Below are 20,186 nucleotides of genomic sequence, written 5' to 3'. Positions count from 1 at the left end.
GCTCCAAAAGCTCCAGGTTGGAGCTGGAAGGGCCCTGTCCCCCCCGCCAAGTCTGTGCTCACATAAAGACACAGCCCCACTTAACCCAAAATAATTTTATTGTTGCCGTTGCTTCTGATACAAAAAAGGAATTCCACAAAGAGCCACCTCTCTGTGCGGGACAAGGGGCACAGGTTTGGGGTTTCAACACTTCCCCCCAAAAAAACCAACCAGCAAGAAATGTCAATATAAAGCATATTAAAAAAAAACAAAACCAAAAAAACCAAACCAAAACAAAAAAAACCAAACCAAAAACCTAACCAAACAAACAAACAAAAAAAAACCAATCCAAAAAACCAAACCAAAACATCACACCAGAGAGGAGGAGAGGAAACCTTGAGCTTTGAGATTTGGCTCAACACACGCACACAAACCCAGCTCTGCTAATTTATTATTATTATTAATAATACTTTTTGAATTTTTTGTTTTTTTAAAAAAGCACCTGTTGGAAAAAATAATAATTAAAAAAAAATCAACCAAAAAAAAACCAAAACAAAAACAAAAACAAAAAATCAACCAAAAAAAACCAATCCCAAACATCAGGCCACCCATCCTGTCACAAGCTCTGGGACTCTTGTAAAATCCAGAGTCTGGAGCTGCTTTGAAGAGTTTTCAAGTTTGCCTGGAGCCCCGATACAGTAAACACACACATCCCCCACCCCGAACCAGGAGAAATTCCCACCCCTCCAAAAGAAAATGTAAAGCTACAGGAAAATGCACTCCTGACAGCACCGAGCGAGCATCGCTTTGGTGGTTCTCCATAAATATGGGAGGGTGGATGGACACAGTGCAGAACGCTGCCTGGAACCAGCAGCAGCTCCCGAGCTGGAGCTCCTCGGGCCTGGGGATGAGGCAGTTCCGTGGGAATGAGCACCTTTTATCCCGGGAATGAGCACCTTTTATCCCGGAATGAAAGACTTTTTATCCCGGGAATGAGCATCTTTTATCCCGGGAATGAGCATCTTTTATCCCGGGAATAAGCACCTTTTATCCCGGGAATGAAAGACTTTTTATCCTGGGAATGAGCACCTTTTATCCCGGGAATGAGCACCTTTTATCTTGGGAATGAGCATCTTTTATCCCGGGAATCAGCACTTTTTATCCCGTGAATGAGCACCTTTTATCCCAGGAATGAGCATCTTTTATCCCGGGAATGAGCACCTTTTATCCCAGGAATCAGCACTTTTTATCCCGGGAATGAGCACCTTTTATCTCTGGAATGAAAGACTTTTTATCCTGGGAATGAGCATCTTTTATCCCGGGAATGAGCACTTTTTATCCCGGGAATCAGCACTTTTTGTCCCGGGAATAAGCACCTTTTATCTTGGGAATGAGCACCTTTTATCCCGGGAATGAGCACCTTTTATCCCAGGAATGAAGACTTTTTATCCTAGGAATGAGCATCTTTTAACCCGAGAATGAGCATATTTTTATCCCAGGAATCAGCACCTTTATCCCGGGAATCAGCACTGTTTGTCCCAGGAATTAATCAGCACGTTTTATCCGGGGAATGAGCAGGGTGAAGTATTTGCACAAAGGGAATGGCCCTGCCGGGATCAGCGGGGACAGGGAGGAGGGGAAGGGGCTGCACAGGGAATTGGGGGCAGCCCGGAGCCCTCCAGCCACTCCATCCCGATTTTCCACCCTCTTTTCAGTGCCTTTGGTCTGTGCTAACCACAGAAACGCCCATCGGGGCTGTCACCTTGGGGTCACCGGGCTGCCGAGGGGAGGGACCCCCAGCCCCCCTTTCCCAGAGCTGCTCCTGGCTGGGGGATCACAGACAGGGTGACCCCAAGTCGAGGATTCTGTGCCAAAGGAAATCCTGGATGTCCCTGCCTCCCCTCCTGCCCGCGGCTTTGGGGTGGGAGGGGACAACCTGGATTGTCCCTTTGCTCAGGGTGGCCTTTTCTGTTTGACAGAGGGGTCCCCAAAAAGATCAGAGGACTCCTGGAAGGCCCAGGTGCCATGGAGAAGACGGGGAAACAGAGCTCAGACAAGCCAGGGATGGGATGTTCCTGCAGCACCAGGAACCTGCAGAAGTAAAGGAGGAGCAGGAAATGCACAGACACCAGACAGAGCCACAGCTGCCCCTAAAGCTGCCCCCAGCCCCCCTCACCTTCCCTGGGATGTGGCCATGGAGAACGGGATGAGGGGAGCAGAGGGAGTCCCTGCTCAGGAGCTTGAAATATTTGGCTTTTGGGAGCTCCGTGAGCTGTGGCTTGGGCTTGGTCCTTTTGGGATCGGCTCAGGCACCCCCAGAGGTGCTGATCCCACAGGGACATCCCCGTGGCTGGTGGCTGATCCCACAGGGACATTCTCATGGCTGGTGGCTGATCCCACAGGGACATCCCCACGGCTGGTGGCTGATCCCACAGGGACATCCCCACAGCTGGTGGCTGGCCCCACAGGGACATTCCCATGGCTGGGTGCTGATCCCATGGATGTCCTGGTGGTGGCTGATCCCACAGGAACATTCCCGTGGCTGTCCTGGTGGTGGCTGATCCCACAGGGACATTCCCGTGGCTGTCCTGGTGGTGGCTGATCCCACAGGGACATTCCCATGGCTGGGTGCTGATCCCATGGCTGTCCTGGTGGTGGCTGATCCCACAGGGACATCCCCATGGCTGTCCTGGTGGTGACTGATCCCACAGGGACATTCCCCACGGTGTCCCGGCGGTGGCGGTGGCGGTGGCAGGAGAGGAGCCCGTTGTTCCCAGGGTGGGTGGCGAGGGGCAGGGCTGCGCTGTCGGGTGGGACTGGGGGGGGTCTCTGGTGGCTTTAGTAGAGCTGGAGCTGCAGCTTCATCCTCAGTGCCTGGCCCAGCTCCCCCGCCAAGTAGTCGAGGTGGTTGTTGGCCTCGAGTTTGTGCAGTTCCCGCCGGCGGGGCAGGGCCACGCTGACGATCTCCAGCAGGTAGGTGCCCGGCAGGATTTTCTTGCGGCCCAGGTGCAGGAAGCTGAGCCCCTCCTTGTGGTGGATGCGGAACAGCCCCTCCTCATTGCCCTGGGCGATGGCGTAGCGCACGCGGTTCTCCAGCGGCTCCACGGCCGGCAGCAGCTCCAGGATGTGCTCCTTGTGGGCCAGCTCCGACAGGTTCAGGGCCATGGACAGCGGCGCCTCCACGTCCATGCTGGCCAAGTTCACGGCCTGGTCCTGCCAAGGAGCAGCCGGTGGATTCAGGGAGGGCAGGGAAAGCTCAGAGTAGGGGAAGGTGGGTTTTGGTTTAGGGAAATTCAGCCCCAAATCTGTTACGGTGAGCTCATGGGCACCCTGTGCCCCCTTCCCCAGGACCCTGTGACTCTGATCAGGATAACCCTGGATCCTCCTTCCTGCCCCAACGGGGTTGGTGGAGAGCCAGGGAAGCCCACCCTGTCCAAAACCTATATAGACCCCTGAGATTTCCTGTTCTCTCTCTTTTTGCCCCGCTCTCCCATGGACACCACAGAATAAAGAGAGCTGTACCAATACCTTGGGGTAAGAGCCTCTTTTGAATATTTATCCCTCTCCTGGTATTCCTCCCCTCACAGCCCCCTTATCTCTGAGCTGGTCGGATTCTTTGGGGGGCTGCGTAGAGGGGGGGAAACTACACAAATCAACGTTGAGAAATGACAGCTTTGGGTTTCTTGGTGTTCTGGTGGCACTGAATCCCAGCACACAGCCCACATCCCCAGGAAGGTCCATAACTTCAGGACCATTCTCCTTCCAAGCCCTAAAATGATCTCTCCTGCCCAGGGCTGTGAATTTCCCAGGAGAGTTTTGGACAGAGGCCAGAACTCCCCCAGAGGAGCAGCACCACGGAATGGTTTGGGTTGAAAGGGATCTTGAAAAGTCTTGTTCCAGCCCCTTGGGACACCTCCCACTATCCAAGGCTGCCCCAAGCCCTGTCCAGCCTGGCCTTGGACACTTGCAGGGATGGGAAACGTGGGCTTTATTCCGTGGTTTCACAGGAAGGGTTTGGGGATGCCAAACCTGGGCAGATACGGATGAGCTGCTGGCTCTGCCCGGACTGAGGGAATGGGATCCACTCCAGGCCTCTATTCCTGAAGGGATGCAGCTCCTGCCTCGCTCCAGCCCCTCCAGGATGCCCTGGCTGTCTCACCTGGTGCCTCTCCGTGCCGTTGACGCTGCGCCGCTGCCGGCCCCTCTTGGGGTACCCGTTGATCTTGCACTCGTAGCAGGTCTCGGGGGACAGCAGGTTGTCCTCATCCTCCTCCTGGGGCGCGGGCAGGTAGGGACCCTTCCCAAATCCCAAGCCAGAAATGCAGTGGCTGGTGGCAGAAGAGCAGAGAGAGGCGGCTCAGAGCCACGGACGCAAGGCAAACATCATCCTGCCGGGTTCTCCGGGTGGGAAACACGCATGGGCGTGGCAGAGGACGTGCCCAAGAGAGACCACAACCAGGCGATTTCATTAATTAACGGATTAATTAATCCACTGGGTGTACCTACAGCACACCTGGGATCAGGGACGAGAGGCAGGCGATGCTCTTGGGGCGGGTGAGGAGAAGCTGAGGGCTCCTTGTCCCACATCCCCCCACAATTCCCGCAGGGAAGGCCCCTCCGGGCACTCCTTACCCCTGTCCTGCTCGGAAGTAGCCCCCGGGGCAGCCGCACAGGTACCCCCCGTCCGTGTTGGAGCAGCCGTAGCTGCAGGGGCTGCCCCCGGCCGAGCACTCGTCCACGTCCTGGCAGCCCCCGAAGGCCTGGTCGAAGTCGAAGCCCGAGGGACAGACGCACTTGAAGCTGCCCAGGGTGTTGTAGCAGGAGGCAGAGCCGCAGGCGGAGGGGCTGGAGCACTCGTTCTCATCTGCACGGAACCAGGGAATGGTGCAAGGGAGCCACCGAGCCAGGGGGTGCCCCACCATGGGTACAGGGTAACTCCCGTGGGTACAGGAGGCACCCCATAGGTACAGGGTGCACCCCATAGGTACAGGGTGCACCCCATAGGTACAGGGTGCACCCCATAGGTACAGGGTGCACCCCACAGGTACAGGGTGCACCCCACAGGTACAGGAGGCACCCCATAGGTACAGGGGGCACCCCATAGGTACAGGGTGCACCCCACAGGTACAGGAGGCACCCCACAGGTACAGGGTGCATTCCATGGGTACAGGATACACCCCACAGGTACAGGGTGCACCCCACAGGTACAGGGTGCACCCCACAGGTACAGGGTGCATTCCATGGGTGCAGAATGCATTCCATGGGTACAGGATACATCCCATAGGTACAGAATGCGCCCCACAGGTACAGGAGGCACCCCATAGGTACAGGAGGCACCCCACAGGTACAGGGTGCACCCCATAGGTACAGAGTGCATTCCATGGGTACAGGATACACCCCACAGGTACATGTATGGGACAACTCCCACAGGTACAGGATACACTCCACAGAACACATCCCACAGGTAGATCATCCCACAAAGATCCCTCCCACAGGTACAGAATGCACCCCACAGGTACAGGACACCCCCCCAGGCGTGTCCCCCCACTCACCCACGCACTGGTTCCACTGGTAGTGCTGCACGTAGCCCTGGGGGCAGCCGCAGCGGTAGCCCCCGAGCACGTTCTGGCAGCCGTGCTGGCACCGGTGGTTCCCGTCACACTCGTCCACATCTGCAGCCAAGGGACACACAGGGGGCTGAGACACTGTCACACTGTCCCCTGGCCCTGCTGCGGGCTCAGGGACCCGCCTGGCACCCTCCAGGCTGCTCCTGTGCCTCATCCTGGCTCTGCAGGATTCCTGCTGGAATACGGCACCATTCCCTTCCCCAAGGATCACCCAAGTCCAACCCCCAGCCCTGCCCAGACCCCCCAACAACCCCACCCCGTCCCCGAGAGCGTTGTCCAAACACTCCTTGAGCTCCCATCTGGACTGAGGCTCTTCAGAGAACCTCAGGGTTCCTCCCCACCTTCGCAGTTGACCCCGGAGCTGTCCAGGGAAAATCCCTTCTGGCACTCGCAGTTGTAGCTGCCCGGGGTGTTCAGGCACTGCCCCTTGGCTCCACACAGGGAGGGCTGAGCCGTGCACTCGTTGTTGTCTGCAAAACATCAGGAGGGCTCTGTGGCCATCTGGAAATCCATCCCTGGCCACCTGGAAATCCATCCCTGACCATCTGAGGGTCCATCCCTGGTCACCTGGAAATCCATCCCTGGCCACTTGCAAATCCATCCCTGACCACCTGCAAACCCATCCCTGACCACCTGGAAATACACTTCTGGACACCTGGAAATCCATCCCTGGCCACCTGCAAACCCATCCCTGGCCCTGTGGCCACCTCAGGTGTTGGGCAGAGCCCAGGCTGAGCAGCAGAGGGACAATGCAAACACTGCCAGGGTGACTGGAGAGGGGCAGGACTTCAGTTTGGGGACTCTGGGGGCTGGGAAGCCTCTCGTGAGCCAGAGCTGCTCCGTGGGAATGTGCCGGGCAGGAATTCTGCACTCACCAATGCAGGACGAGTGGTGCTGGGTGAAGCCAGGGGGGCACTTGCAGTTGAAGCCCCCGATGACGTTGACACAGAGGAACTGGCAGTTGTGCTGCTTGGTGGAACACTCATCCAAGTCTGGAGGAATGAGGAAAAGGTCTCAGGTTATCCCTCGGTGTCCCTGTGGCTGCACAGCAGCAGCACCCCTGAAGTTCTCACAGGGGAAGGACAAACCTGTCCCCACCTCAGGGTAGCACAGACACATCCAGAAGATGCAGGGATGTGATATTCTCAGTTCAGTCAGAGAGAAAAAGAGAAATATTTCTGCCAGGCTAAGCCTGTAAAAAAAATCTTCCTCTTTTTCTCTCTGACTGAGCTGGGAATATCCACGCAGGGATGTTCCCCTGCAGGTCACAAATCCCAGGAGCATTTTTTACCCTGATGAGCCACGCCTGGAGCGTGGAAGGGTGAAACCCTCACACATCAGCCCTTTCCCCACATCCTTCTGCTGACATTTTTTGTGTCTGGCTGCCCTGTCCCCTGTCCCCCTGCTCCTCCTCCTACCTTTGCAGATTTTGCCATCCTCCTGCAGGATGTAGCCCCGGGGGCAGGAGCACTGGTAGCTGCCCTCGGTGTTCTTGCAGATGAAGTTGCAGGGCTTTGGGGACTGGTTGCACTCATCCAGATCTGCACTCCAGGGACAAAACACATCAGGTTGTGCTGCTGGGTCCCCTCCACTAATTTAAGCTTCTTTTTCATATTTTTATTTTTGTAGTTTGATTTATTTGTCGATTGTTTTGGCAGTTTCTTATTGGTTTTGTTTTTGGGGATATGGGTATTTATATAGTGAATTTTTATAGGTAGGTTTTTTATTTTGGTAGTAATGTTTTTTTATTTATTAGTAGTTTAAATTGGTTTTTTTAATGCTGTTAATTAGTTTAAATTTTTTTAATAGAGTAATAGATAGATAAAAACAGATTATTTTTTTATAGATAGATAGATAAAAACAGATTATTTTTATAGAGTATTGGTTATTAATAATGAATTAGTATAGAGGCAGAGTTTTGGTTGGAGTTTTTTGGGTTTTTTTTGCAATGCTTAGGGTTAGTTGAATGGATTTGAGTCTAGTGACCGCTTACAAGTCTTAAAGGTGCAAAACTTATTATTCAGCATAGAGAGGGCAGACGATTAGGGGTCGAAGCATAGTGCAGGGGGGAGGCTGGCTCACCCTGGCACGCCGTGCCCGTGATGTCCGGGGTGTAGCCCAGCCGGCAGTGGCAGCGGAAGGAGCCGATGCTGTTGATGCACTGCCCGTTCCTGCACAGGTTGGGCAGCACCTTGCACTCATCGATGTCTGTGGAGGAGAGAAAAGCTTATCTGGTGGTTGTTATCAGATAATTCACACATCTCGTGCCGATAAACATCCCCCTGCTAAAGTGGGAGCTGGGAAGATAAACTGGATTTCTGGCTGAGCTTTCACAAAGCAGGAATCTCTGTATATTCCCTGGAGAGGTGTGGGGCTTCTCCCCACTGAAGAAGGACTGAGTGAAGGACTCTGTAAAATTATCATCATTTCCATGCTAAGCCACATTTGGCTCCTGATCAATCCTATTTCTTTTGCCAGCTGTAACGCCTTGATATCTGCACAGTTTATGTTCTGCTGTCACCTACCAGCAGTTCTTTCCATTTTACACCGTAAAATGTAATAAATAAACGGTGTAATAAAATGTATTACATCGTGTAATATGTAATTCTGATTAAGATCTTTTATCTCCTTTTTAAAATAAACAACTCATTCTGTAATAGACCCGATCTGCCATCCTTAAACCTCAAAAGGCCAGAGAGGGATTCCTTAAAATTAAGCCAAAAACCCAAGGCTAAGGCAGGGCTGGTCTCACCCCATGACACCAGGGCAGGCTGGATTCTCCCAGAGAGCCAGGGAGCACTGCAGAGGCTCTTTGTCTGCTCGGGGGGATTCTCCCTGTGCCCAGCCCTGCCCCACTCACCTCTGCCATCCGTGGAGTACCCGGGGCCGTGGGGACACATCTTCTTGTAGTGGGCAGTGCCAGGCAGGGGGCAGAGCTCGCACTGGGGGCCCCAGCTGCGCCCGCTGTTGCAGCAGCACTCGGACTTGGTGACCAGGTTGCGGTTGGTGGAGGACATCTGGCACATGGTCTGCAGCACCTCCGTGAAGCAGAAGCCCTGGCGGGTGTCTGGGCACAGAGAGGGGACACAAATCTGGCTCCTGAGGCAGTGCCAGCACCAGCGGGGAATGGAGCAGGGGGTTTGGATAAAGGTGATGGTCTGACAACTTTTCTGCTCAGGAGCAGATCCCAGAGGGGTTTGGGTTGGAGGGGCTTTAAACCCACCCAGTGCCATCCCTGCCATGGCAGGGACACCTCCCGCTGTCCCAGGTGCTCCAAGCCTCATCCAACCTGCCTTGGACATTTCCAGGGATCCACGGGCAGCTACAGCTTCTCTGGGCACCCTCCCCACCCTCCCAGGGACCAATTCCTCCCCGATATCCCATCCATCAGCAGGAAACCATTCCCTGTGTCCTTGTCCCAAGTCCCTTCCCACTCTCTGAGCCCCTCTGACCTCACAGACCTGCTCTGCCATCCTTAAACCTCAGAAAGGCCAGAGGGATTCCTTAACATTAAGCCCCAAAATGCAAGCCCAGAGCTGCCCAGGCCAGCATTACCGATGCACTCCGTGCCCGAGGGGCTGACTTGGAAGCCTTCGTTGCAGTCGCAGCGGTAACTGCCCGCCGTGTTCACGCAGCGCCCGTTGGCGCAGATCCCCGGCTTGGTCCGGCACTCGTTCTCATCTGCCAGGGGGCACACACACAGCCCTGCTCAGGCCAGGCACAAACCTCCCCAGCTTTCCCTCCCTTTGGGCTGAGCCCCTCAGGATCCCTTCCGTGTCTTTGGAGGAATCTCCGCCTGCCCTGGGGAAAACATCCACCCGTGCCAGACCTCAGCGGAGCAGGGTGGCCGGAATTCAGCCTCCCTGGCTTGCCCGTGCTCCAGGGTTGGAACTCAAAATGTCCCTCAGACATTTTTGGAGGTTCCAGGCCCTGGTCAGAAGCATTTGAGACCCTGGCAGGCAGCTGGAAACAGCTGTGATTTTGGGTTTGAGCCATGGAATGATTTACCAACCTTGCAGGAAGAACAAGAAGTCACAAAAATTTAGATATTAGAGTAGAAATAGTTACAAAGTAGAGGGAAGAAGAAGACAGCAATCAGAGAGGGTGTCAGGGAGTGTGTGTGCCTCTGCCTGAGCTGCTGAGCAAACCACAGCAGCCAGAGGAGAAAATATTTTAGATAACTTGCAATAAACTGCCTTGAGACCGAACAACAAGAGGCTGCGGAGTTTTCTTTGGAAGCTCGGCTTGGAGGAGAGACTTTTCCACCACACAGAACCCCCAAACCAGGCCGGGGTTCCAACACTCCAGCTGCTGCTGGGATGGGATTGGATTGGATTGGATTGGATTGGATTGGATTGGATTGGATTGGATTGGATTGGATTGGAGCCGTCTCTATCCTGTGCAGCTCTGGGTTGTTCATTCCCACCCATTCCAAAAGCAGCTTGGAACACTCAGGAAAACTCAAAGGCAAGGACACGTGGCCCAGGGCTGTGTCACCTCTGGGGGTGGCACACGGGTGCAGGGATGGACAGAGGTTTTGTGTGTCCTTTTGGGACACTCAGGAAGTTGTGACATGTGGGGAAGCCCAGGGAGAAGCCTGAGGATGTAAAGCAAAGAAGGATGTAAAGCAAAGAAGGATGTAAAGCAAAGAAGGATGTAAAGCAAAGAAGGATGTAAAGCAAAGAAGGATGTAAAGCAAAGAAGGATGTAAAGCAAAGAAGGATGTAAAGCACAGCTCCCTGGATGGTCCCTCAGACAGGAACATTCCTGTCTGTGCCCCAGGAATGCCCCAGGCTGCCCAGGTACCTGTGCACCCCTCGCCATCGGGCCGGCGCTGCATGCCAGGAGGGCAGATGCACATGAAGGTGCCGATGAGGTTCTTGCAGAGCATCCCCCGGGACTCGCAGTCGTGCAGCCCCTCTGCACACTCATCCAGATCTGCAATGAGACCCATCAGAGCCCCTGCCAGCCCTGCCAGCCCAGCTCTGCCACCCCTGCACTGCCCCATCCACCCCTGCAGCCTCAGGCCAGGCTGGCTGCCACACAAGTTAAAAAATGTCATGGAATTAGTTGGGCTGGAAGGGACTTTGAAACTCATCCCATCCCACCCCTGCCACGGCAGAGACACCTTCCACTGTCCCAGGTCACTCCAAGCCCTGTCCAGCCTGGCCTTGGGCACTGCCAGGGATCCAGGGGCAGCCACAGCTGCTCTGGGAAACCTCCCCACCCTCCCAGGGAGCAATCCTGTCCTACCAGCAGGACACTGAGGAGGGTGATGCTGAGAAACGCCAGCACAGAATTCCCCCCTTCCCTGTGCAGGGGCTGGGGACAGTTTGGGCCATGCCCTGCTGGCTGCAGAAGGGGTTTTACCTCTGCACATCCTCCTGTCCTCCCGCAGGGCGTACCCAGAGGGGCAGGTGCACTCGTAGGAGCCGAAGGTGTTGATGCAGCGGAAGGCGCAGAGCAGGGGGTTCAGGGAGCACTCGTTGATGTCTGCAGGGAGGAGAGGACAGAACTCACCTGGATGCCCTCAGCAGGGGCAGGAGCTCCCCAGGGCACATCCACCCTCCCTGGGCATCCAACCCACGAGAGCTTTGTTCCACCAAAGCCTCCTGCTGTGGGAGGGACAGCAGAGGGACAGACCCCTGGTGTCCCAGCAGCTTTGGTGGGAATGGGCTGCTGGGCCTTGAGGAGGCAGCTCATCCAGAGCTCCAGGCCTCCTCCTGGGCTCCAGAGGGAGCTGAAGGAGCCCAGGGTGGAGAGGAGCCTCATCCAGCTTTTCCACACCGTCCATGGGGGGCTGGTCGAGGCAGGGACCAGGGGATGCCACGGAGCCCAGCGTGGTGGCAATCGAGGGGCTGGCCCAGGGGGTCCCACAGAGCCCAGCGTGGTGGCAATCGAGGGGCTGTCCCCCAGGTCATTACCTTCACAGGTCATCATGGGCCCTGGCTCAAAGCCCTCGTCGCAAGCGCACTCGAAGCCTCCCACCACGTTGGTGCAGGTGCCATTCCCACAGGGATTGCCAATGGAGCACTCGTCCGTGTCTGGGGAACACAGCAGCATGAGGAGGAGGAGGAGGAGGAGGAGGATGGGGAAGGGCTGGGCTGGGCTCTTGCATCAGAGCACTCCAAGTGTCCCAGCAGAGCTGGGATGGAAGGGAAAGGGTGGGGGAGCAGCGATTCCCTCCCTGTACATGCACACACTGATCCATCCCCTCTGGAGCGAGGGGGACGGAGCAGGAGGGAGCAGGGCACCCCCACAGACCCCTCCCAGAGCCTCACCCACGCAGTTGACCCCGGTGTAGTCCAGGTTGTAGCCAAAGGGGCACTCGCAGCGGAAGGAGCCGTCGGTGTTGATGCAGGCGCCGTTGATGCACACCCCCAGGTTCTCCGAGCACTCGTTCACGTCTGGAAATGGAAAATGAAGCTTCAAACAGCCCTGTCCCCTCAGCACTGCCAGGGGATGCTCAGGGGATCCTGGCCCTTTCAGGTGTTCCCTCTCCAGAGCTGAGGGATGAATCCCTGTGCAGCAGTTTGGGGGTGCCCAGCCCTGTGTCCCCCCAGGATCCCACCCTGCCCTCAGCAGCCAGGTCTGGTCACTGCCAGGCAACAACCCCCAGCACAAACTTCTGCTCAGCCATCGGGGCAGCCTCACCTTCCCTGGTGTCACCCGGGCCTGGGATGGCCCCATGGCCATACGGACACAGCTCCTGGAAGGCAACTGGAAAAGAGCAGGAAAGTGGGAATGAAAAGAGCAGGAAAGTGGGAATGAAAAGAGCAGGAAAGTGGGATGTGCTGCAAGGATTCTGCTCCCAGCAGCTGAAATGGGCTTTGGAAGCTTCTGGAACTACCGTGGGGACACACCCATCTCTCCATGGGGCACACCCATCCCTCTCTCATGGGGACACCCATCTCTCCATGGGGCGCACCCATCCCTCCATGGGGACACACCCATCTCTCCATGGGGCACACCCATCTCTCCATGGGGACACACGCATCTCTCCATGGGGACACACCCATCTCTCCATGGGGACACACGCATCTCTCCATGGGGCACACCCATCTCTCCATGGGGACACACCCATCTCTCTCCCATGGGGACACCCCCACCTCTCCACAGGGACACCCCCACCCCTGTCCCGTTCCTACCGTTCCCCTCCTGCGGGCACAGCTCGCAGGGGTCTCCCCATCCCTCCCCGGGCATTTTGCTGCAGCAGCACCGAGCCTTGGTGGTGTTGAAGGCCTTGGGCACGGAGCACTTCCCGTTGTCGAAGCGAGTGAAGCAGAAGCTCTGGCGAGTGTCTGGGGGAGGATGGGGACGTGCCAAGGTCAGGGAGACTCCCGGGAATTCTGCTCCCTCCCGCCCAGGAGGGCTGCACTGACCGAAGCAGCGGCGGCCGTTGTCGGACAGCACGAAGCCCGGGGGACACACGCACTGGAAGCTGCCGGGGGTGTTGGTGCACGTCCCAAAGAGGCAGATGTTGGGCTCCTCCTCGCACTCGTTGATGTCTGGGAGCAGCAGGGACACAGCCAGGGGTCATCAGAACAGGTGAGGGGGGTGGGCACCACCCCTGCCCCACCCCACGACCCTCCCGCAGGGAGAACGGGCACAGCAGCACCCCCGAGCCTCCGGGGCCAGCGGAGCTGGGCTCGCCTGGCTCCCAGCAGGGATTTGGGGGTGCTGATGCCCCTGGAGGGAAGGACGGGTTGGGCTGTGTGGGGGCTGTGAGGGAACGGGGGGCATGGAGGTGGCCTCACCGATGCAGTTGTCGTTCTGCACCTCGTAGCCAGGGGGGCAGATGCAGCGGAAGGAGCCCTCCAGGTTCTGGCAGGTGCCCGGGGAGCAGGTCCCGGGCAGGCTCACGCACTCGTTGATGTCTGGAGAGGGGAAAACAGCCGGGGATGGGGTCTGGGCTCTGCTCTGAGCACCTGGGGGTGCACCAGGCCCTGCCTTGCCCCAAAGGTGACAGGGGAAATATTTCCAGGATGGTTCCCAGGGCACCCCTGGCACGACTTTAGGGCATGGGCAGGACGTTTCTCCCATGCCTGCAGGACCCGGCACACGGAGAGGACAGGCCTGGAGGGAGATGGAGGCAGGGAGGGGCCAGGCCAGCTCTCCGTGGGCATTTCAATCAGCAGCTGTTACACTGAGCTCATGGGCACTCTGTGCCCCGTTCCCTGGGACCCCTGTGACTATGATCAGGATACCCCTGGACCCTCCTTTCTGCCCTGACGGGGTTGGTGGAGATCCAGAGAAGCCCACCCTGTCCAGAGCCTGGATAAACCCCTGACATTTCCTGTTCATCCTCTTTGCCCCGCTCTCCCCATGGACATCACAGAATAAAGAGAGCTGAACCAACACACATCGGGGTCAGAGCCTCTTTTGGAAATCTTTGCCATCTCCTGATATTCCTCCCCTCAAATCCTCGGATCTCTGGGCTACCCTGATAATTCAGGGGCTGAGAGGGGGGAACATCAAGCAGGCTTTGCCTCCAGGGGACTTGTGGGTGCTTCTGGAGGATGCCACTGCTGGGAGCAGCTTGGGGACCACATGGACAGCACCAGGCAGGCCAGAGGAACATGGGCACTGGAGTGGACATTGAGTGGACACTGAGTGGACACTGAGTGGACACTGAGTGGACACTGAGTGGGCACTGGAGTGGACACTGAGTGGGCACTGGAGTGGACTCTGAGTGGACAGTGAGTGGACACTGAGTGGACACTGAGTGGGCACTGGAGTGGACTCTGAGTGGACAGTGAGTGGACACTGAGTGGACACTGAGTGGACACTGGAGTGGACACTGAGTGGACACTCACCCACGCAGTTCTTGCCGTCGGGGGTGCGGTCGTAGCCCTCCTGGCACAGGCACTGGAAGGAGCCCACGCTGTTGATGCACTGCCCGTTCCTGCACACCTGCCCCACCAGGGACGAGCACTCGTCCACGTCTGCGGGGACAAGAGTGTCAGGTGGCAGCCGTGGCACACAGCCACCCCCAGCACAGGGCAGGGCCCGGCTCGGGCGCTCACCCATGCAGTCGTTGTTGTGGGTGAGCTCGAAGCCCGGGAAGCACAGGCAGTTGTAGGAGCCCACGGTGTTCTTGCAGGTGCCGTTGCCGCAGGGCTGCCGGTCACACTCGTCGATGTCTGCGGGGACAAGGGCACAGCTGGCAGGGCACGGGGACAGCGTGGGGGGACACTTGGCTGGCCTTGGCAGCACCCTGGAGTGTCAGGGACTTGTGTCCCCCTGGGGTGGCACTGACCAGGGGAGTGACACTGACTGGGGGGTGACACTGACTGAGAGGTGACACTGACCCAAGGAGGTGACACTAACTAGGTGGGTGACACTGACTGGGGAGTGACACTGACTATGGGGTGACACTGACTGGGGTGGGTGACACTGACTGGGAGGTGACACTGACCTGACGTGGGTGACACTGACCCAGGGTGGGTGACACTGACCCAGGGTGGGTGACACTGACCCAGGGGGGTGACACTGACTGGGGGGTGACACTGACTGGGAGGTGACACTGACTGGGAGGTGACACTGACCCATGCACATGGTCTGCTCCCCGGTGGCCTTGAAGCCGTTGTGGCAGATGCAGACGTAGCTGCCCTCGGTGTCCACGCAGTCCCCGTGGCTGCACACGTTGGGGATCTCCTGGCACTCGTTGCGACCTGAAAGGGACACGAGGGGTGCAGGTGGGGACAGGTGGGGACAGGTGGGGAGAAGAGAGCCTCGCCCAGGTTTTGGAGAGGTGACTTCACAGACAATGAGATTTACGTGCTGTCATCCCGGAAAACAGGGGGGTGTGATCAGGTGTGCTATAGGGGTGTGCTCAGGCCCCAGGTGTGATCAGGTGTGACCAAGTGTGGACCAGGTGTGTCCAGGTGTGTTTTTCAGATGTGAGTGGCTCAGGTATGACCAGGTATTGGAAATGTGCTTACCACAACCAGGTATGTCCCAGGTGTGTTTTCCAGGTATAACCAGGTGTGCCCAGGTGTGCCCAGGTATGTCCCAGGTGTGTTTCCCAGGTGTGTCCCAGGTGTGTTTCCCAGGTGTGTCCCAGATGTGCCCAGGTGTGTTTCTCAGGTGTGCCCAGGTGTGTTTCTCAGGTGTGCCCAGGTATGTCCCAGCTGTGTCCCAGGTGTGTCCCAGGTGTGTTTCCCAGGTGTTCCCAGGTGTGCCCAGGTGTGTCCCAGCTGTGTCCCAGGTATGTCCCAGGTGTGCCCAGGTGTGTCCCAGCTGTGTCCCAGGTGTGTCCTAGATGTGTTTCCCAGGTGTGCCCAGGTGTGTTTCCCAGGTGTGCCCAGCTGTGTCCCAGCTGTGTCCCAGCTGTGTCCCAGCTGTGTCCCAGCTGTGTCCCCTTACCCACGCAGGCGCCGCCCGGGGACAGGCGGTATCCGGTGGCGCACTCGCAGCGGAAGCTGCCCGGGATGTTGACGCACTCGGCGTGCCGCTGGCACAGTGTCTCCCCGCTGCTGCACTCGTCGATGTCTGCGGGGACAGCGGGCACAGGGACACGGGGATGGCACCGGGAACTCCGGCATAAATCCAGCGGGGATCCCGGGAACGGCTGAGGCGGGGCTGGGATCGCTGCTCCCAGCTCGGCAAGGAGCACCGGGATCAGCGAGTCCAACTCCCAAAAATCGCCCTGCAGCAGCGTCCCGGGGCAGGAGGAGCCGGAATTCCCGCTGTACCTTCGCAGATGAGCAGGATGTTGTTGTAGCTGAAGCCGATGGGGCACTCGCAGCGGAAGCTCCCGATCTGGTTGATGCAGACGCCGTTGGTGCAGATCGCTGGGATCTCGCTGCACTCGTCGATATCTGCATCAATCCAGCATCAGCATCCCACCCTGGCATCCCGGGAATGCTCCTCAACATCAGCATCCCACCCTTGGGTGGTGGAGAATGAACCCTGCAGGTCACGCCAGCCTCGGGCTGCTCCACAGAATTTTGGGAACGCAGCAGAGCTGAGTTTTAGGAGCACGGGATTGCTGGCACGTTTTGGGAAGGCTCCACCCAGGACATGGCCCCTGCTTGCTCTGAGTGTGCCCCTGCAGGAACAGCTCAGCTCTGGGACCAGGCTGGAAATGGGGAGCCCAGGGGGTCACTGGAATATTGGGATGGCTCTTGGGGTCCCAGCACAACCCACCACCACCTCCCTCTGTTGCACTTTCTTCCCAAGAGGAGAAAATTAATTAATCTCCCACCTCTTCAATCCCTGGCACTGCCAAGCCTCTTCTCTTGCCCTAATCTTTAATTCTCGAAGTGAAGCTCCCGTGGGATGACAGCAGAGGCTCAGGAGCAGCCCTGGCCCCGTGGGGACGCAGGATTTACTCACCAATGGGCTTCCCTGTGTGGATGTCAATGATAAATCCGGGGGCTTGGTTCCCACACAGGATCTGGTACTCGGCTGGAAAGGGAACACCGAGGTCACAGCTGTGCCCAAGAGTGCTGGAATTGGGGTCTGAGAGGCACCAGGGGCTCCCCCACTGTGCCTGGGGTCACCTCCAGAGTGCTCTCCTTTCTCCCCGTTTATTTTGTTGGTGTCCACAGCCCAGATTTCATGGGAAAATGAGAAAATCGATGGGACAGGGATCATCACATGGGAAGGATTTACAGCTGGCAGGGGTGGGACAGGGACCCTGGGAGGGCACTTACAGCTGGCAGGGGTGGGATGGGGACCCTGGGAGGGCACTCACAGCTGGCAGGGGTGGGATGGGGACCCTGGCAGCTGGCAGGGGTGGGACAGGGACCCTGGGAGGGCACTTACAGCTGGCAGGGGTGGGACAGGGCTCGCAGGGTTTGTTCCAGGCCTTGCCAATGTTGTAGGAGCAGCAGCACATCTTCTTGGTCATGTTGAAGGACAGCTCGTTCTCGCAGGTGTCGTTGTAGTTGCGGTAGCAAACGCTCTTCCTCATGTCTGCAACGGCAGTGCCAGGCTTGGGATAGCCCCAGGAATGGCACTGCCAGCCCTGGGAATGGCACTGACAGCCCCAGGAATGGCACTGACAGCCCCGAAAATGGCACTGACAGCCCCAGGAATGGCACTGACAGCCCTGAAAATGCCCAGGAATGGCACTGACAGCCTCAGGAATGGCACTGACAGCCCCAGGAATGGCACTGACAGCCCCGGGAATGGCACTGACAGCCCCGGGAATGGCAGTGCCAGCCCCAGGAATGGGAGGAAAACCCTCCAAATGGAGCCCAAGCCATGCCTGATGTGCCACCCAGAGCAGAGCACCAAGTGCCACATCAAGCTCTGAGTCCCAGCTTCTGTTTCCAGCAGTTCTGCTCCATCCCCTTGGCACAGCCCCCGCTGGGATGGCAGTGCCAGCCCCCTCCCGACAAATCTGGACCATTCCCCATGGATTTGAGCCTCCCCCTGAACCCAGAGCCGTACCCATGCAGTTGTTTCCCCCGTTGACCTGCATGTACTCGGGGGGGCACACGCAGGTGTAGTTGCCCAGGGTGTTGTAGCAGGTGCCAGGGCCACAGATCCCGATGTGGGCAGAGCACTCATCAATATCTGTGGGAGAAAGGAGTCAGAGCACCTGGCACAGGTGGGGAAGGGCACGGGGAGGGGTGGGGTTAGGCTTGGCATGAGGGATGGGTGGGTTTGGCACAGGGACCAGGCTGGGGTTAGGGTTAGGGTTAGGGTTAGGTCGTCCTTGTCACACATAGAGGGTGCCACCCCTGTGTCCCCAGCCCCTGGAGCAGGTGCCACCCCCTGTCCCCAGCCCCTGTCCCCAGTACCCTCGCAGATCCGGGTGTCCTCGTTGAGGTAGTAGCCCAGGGGACACTCGCACTGGAAGCTGCCAAAGGTGTTGACGCAGTTCCCACCCTGGCACAGCCCTGGCAGCTCCTGGCACTCGTCAATGTCTGAGGAGGGACAGCAGTGGGACATTTTCACTGCCTGTGCCACCCCCGCAGCTGCAGAGAGCTCAGCCCACACGCCCAGCCCTGCTCTGGGTCACAGCCACGCTTTGTGTCCATCACGTGGTGGTCAGCGGGCACCCAGCACCCAGTGCCATGGCACAGAGTGTCCCCACAGGGCTGGGGTCCCCCAGCACCCCATCATCCCCCAGGGGAACACGGACAACTCACCCTCCAGGATGACAGTGATGGGGTTGGGCCGGAACCCTTCTCCCCCAGGGCACAAGGTCTTGTACTCGGCTGTGGAGAAAGGCAGGTGGGGGGCTGAGGGGCTCCCGTGAAGCAGGAGGGGTGGGGAGAGCCAGGACAATGCCAGCAGGGACAGGCCACGGGGCTGTGGCCAGGGCTCAGATGGGGCAGCTCCATCCCTGTTACAGTGAGCTCAGGGGCACCCTGTGCCCCCCTTCCCCAGGACCTTGTGACTCTGTCAGGATAACCCCTGGACCCTCCTTCCTGCCCCAACGGGGTTGGCAGAGAGCCAGGAAAGCCCACCCTGTCCAAAACCTATATAGACCCCTGACATTTCCTGTTCGTCCTCTTTGCCCCGCTCTCCCTATGGACACCACAGAATAAAGAGAGCTGAACCAACCTACCCTGGGGTAAGAGCCTCTTTTGAATATTTTTCCCCTCTCCTGGTATTCCTCCCCTCACAGCCCCTTATCTCTGAGCTAGTCGGATTCTTCCAGGGGCTGAGTGGAGGGGGGGAAAACCACACATCCCCATCTGCCGAGCCAACTGAGCCACCCCGCAGCCTGCCCTCCCTTCAACGGGGTGGGGGATTCCACATTCCCTCCCTGGGCATGGAGGATCCCAGACACAACAGCCTGGCCTCCCCCACCCCACCCCAACTCTGCCCTTCTCTGGATGGAGCAGCAAATCCCAAACTCGGCACCATCGGGAAGTGGCCCTGCCCCTCCTGCCTCCTCCCCAGCCGTGCCCACCCCGAGCTTTGAGCTTTCCCCACTCACTGGTGTTGGCTGGAGGACAGAGCTCGCAGGGGTTGCCCCAGGCACGGCCCAGGGAGCAGCAGCAGGAGGCCCGAGTGACCCCCACGCCGATCTCAGCGCTGCAGGAGATGCCCCCATCCCCTCGGTCCTGCGTGTCCAGGAAACAATTCCCAACCCGGGTATCTGCACAGAGACAGGGCTGCTGAGCAGAGAAGCCTCTCCTGGAAAACTCAGGGGTGCAGGAGGAATGGAATCCTGGGATTGTGGAATGGTTTGGGATGGAGGGGACCTTAAAGGTGACCCCGTTCCACACCCTCCTGTGAGCTGCAAAGAAATGTGAAATCTTCCAGGGATAAGGAAAAGCTGTGGGTTAGTGGGGCTCTGTGCTGGGAGCTGTGTGGGATCATGGAATCCCAAATGGTTGGGGCTGAAGGGACCTGAAGGATCATCCTGGCCATGGGCAGGGACACCTTCCACTGTCCCAGGCTGCTCCAACCCGGCCTTGGACACTGCCAGGGAATAAAAGAGCTCCAGAGCTGCCCTGGAGCAACATTGCCGCAGCAAGAGGGGCACCCACGTGGTGACAGCGACAGCAGGTGGGGCACACTCAACAGGACGTGGGTTCTGCTGCTGCTGCGGGGTTAAACCCATGGGGGACAGCCAGGCAGGGCCAGCCACCCTCGTTGTGTCCAGTTCCA

The 20,186-nt window shown here is 57.9% G+C and overlaps 1 protein-coding gene across 1 annotated transcript in view; it reads right to left on the bottom strand.

Moving 5' to 3' along the window:
- Positions 1-80: 80 nt before the first annotated feature.
- The window catches only part of LOC100224348 (fibrillin-2), a 71,583-nt gene continuing 51,477 nt past the window's right edge, over positions 81-20,186 (bottom strand). The window contains exons 36-64 of the mRNA XM_072919490.1: positions 19,510-19,671; positions 18,713-18,781; positions 18,362-18,487; positions 18,009-18,134; positions 17,379-17,528; positions 16,947-17,018; positions 16,304-16,429; positions 15,975-16,100; positions 15,155-15,280; positions 14,633-14,749; positions 14,423-14,551; positions 13,364-13,483; positions 12,989-13,114; positions 12,755-12,907; positions 12,261-12,326; positions 11,888-12,013; positions 11,531-11,650; positions 10,977-11,099; positions 10,413-10,544; positions 9,162-9,287; positions 8,467-8,673; positions 7,689-7,814; positions 7,025-7,147; positions 6,482-6,598; positions 5,948-6,076; positions 5,532-5,651; positions 4,612-4,843; positions 4,139-4,307; positions 81-3,192 (exon numbers count right to left, since the gene is read on the bottom strand). Coding sequence (XP_072775591.1) covers positions 2,818-3,192; positions 4,139-4,307; positions 4,612-4,843; positions 5,532-5,651; positions 5,948-6,076; positions 6,482-6,598; positions 7,025-7,147; positions 7,689-7,814; positions 8,467-8,673; positions 9,162-9,287; positions 10,413-10,544; positions 10,977-11,099; positions 11,531-11,650; positions 11,888-12,013; positions 12,261-12,326; positions 12,755-12,907; positions 12,989-13,114; positions 13,364-13,483; positions 14,423-14,551; positions 14,633-14,749; positions 15,155-15,280; positions 15,975-16,100; positions 16,304-16,429; positions 16,947-17,018; positions 17,379-17,528; positions 18,009-18,134; positions 18,362-18,487; positions 18,713-18,781; positions 19,510-19,671 — 4,019 coding nt within the window. The 3' untranslated portion in view covers positions 81-2,817. The remainder of the gene's footprint in view (positions 3,193-4,138; positions 4,308-4,611; positions 4,844-5,531; positions 5,652-5,947; positions 6,077-6,481; positions 6,599-7,024; positions 7,148-7,688; positions 7,815-8,466; positions 8,674-9,161; positions 9,288-10,412; positions 10,545-10,976; positions 11,100-11,530; positions 11,651-11,887; positions 12,014-12,260; positions 12,327-12,754; positions 12,908-12,988; positions 13,115-13,363; positions 13,484-14,422; positions 14,552-14,632; positions 14,750-15,154; positions 15,281-15,974; positions 16,101-16,303; positions 16,430-16,946; positions 17,019-17,378; positions 17,529-18,008; positions 18,135-18,361; positions 18,488-18,712; positions 18,782-19,509; positions 19,672-20,186) is intronic.

Source organism: Taeniopygia guttata, chromosome 28 (assembly GCF_048771995.1).
Source record: "Taeniopygia guttata chromosome 28, bTaeGut7.mat, whole genome shotgun sequence".
NCBI classification, from domain to species: Eukaryota; Metazoa; Chordata; class Aves; order Passeriformes; family Estrildidae; genus Taeniopygia; species Taeniopygia guttata.
This window is presented reverse-complemented; position numbering and strand designations above follow the sequence as displayed.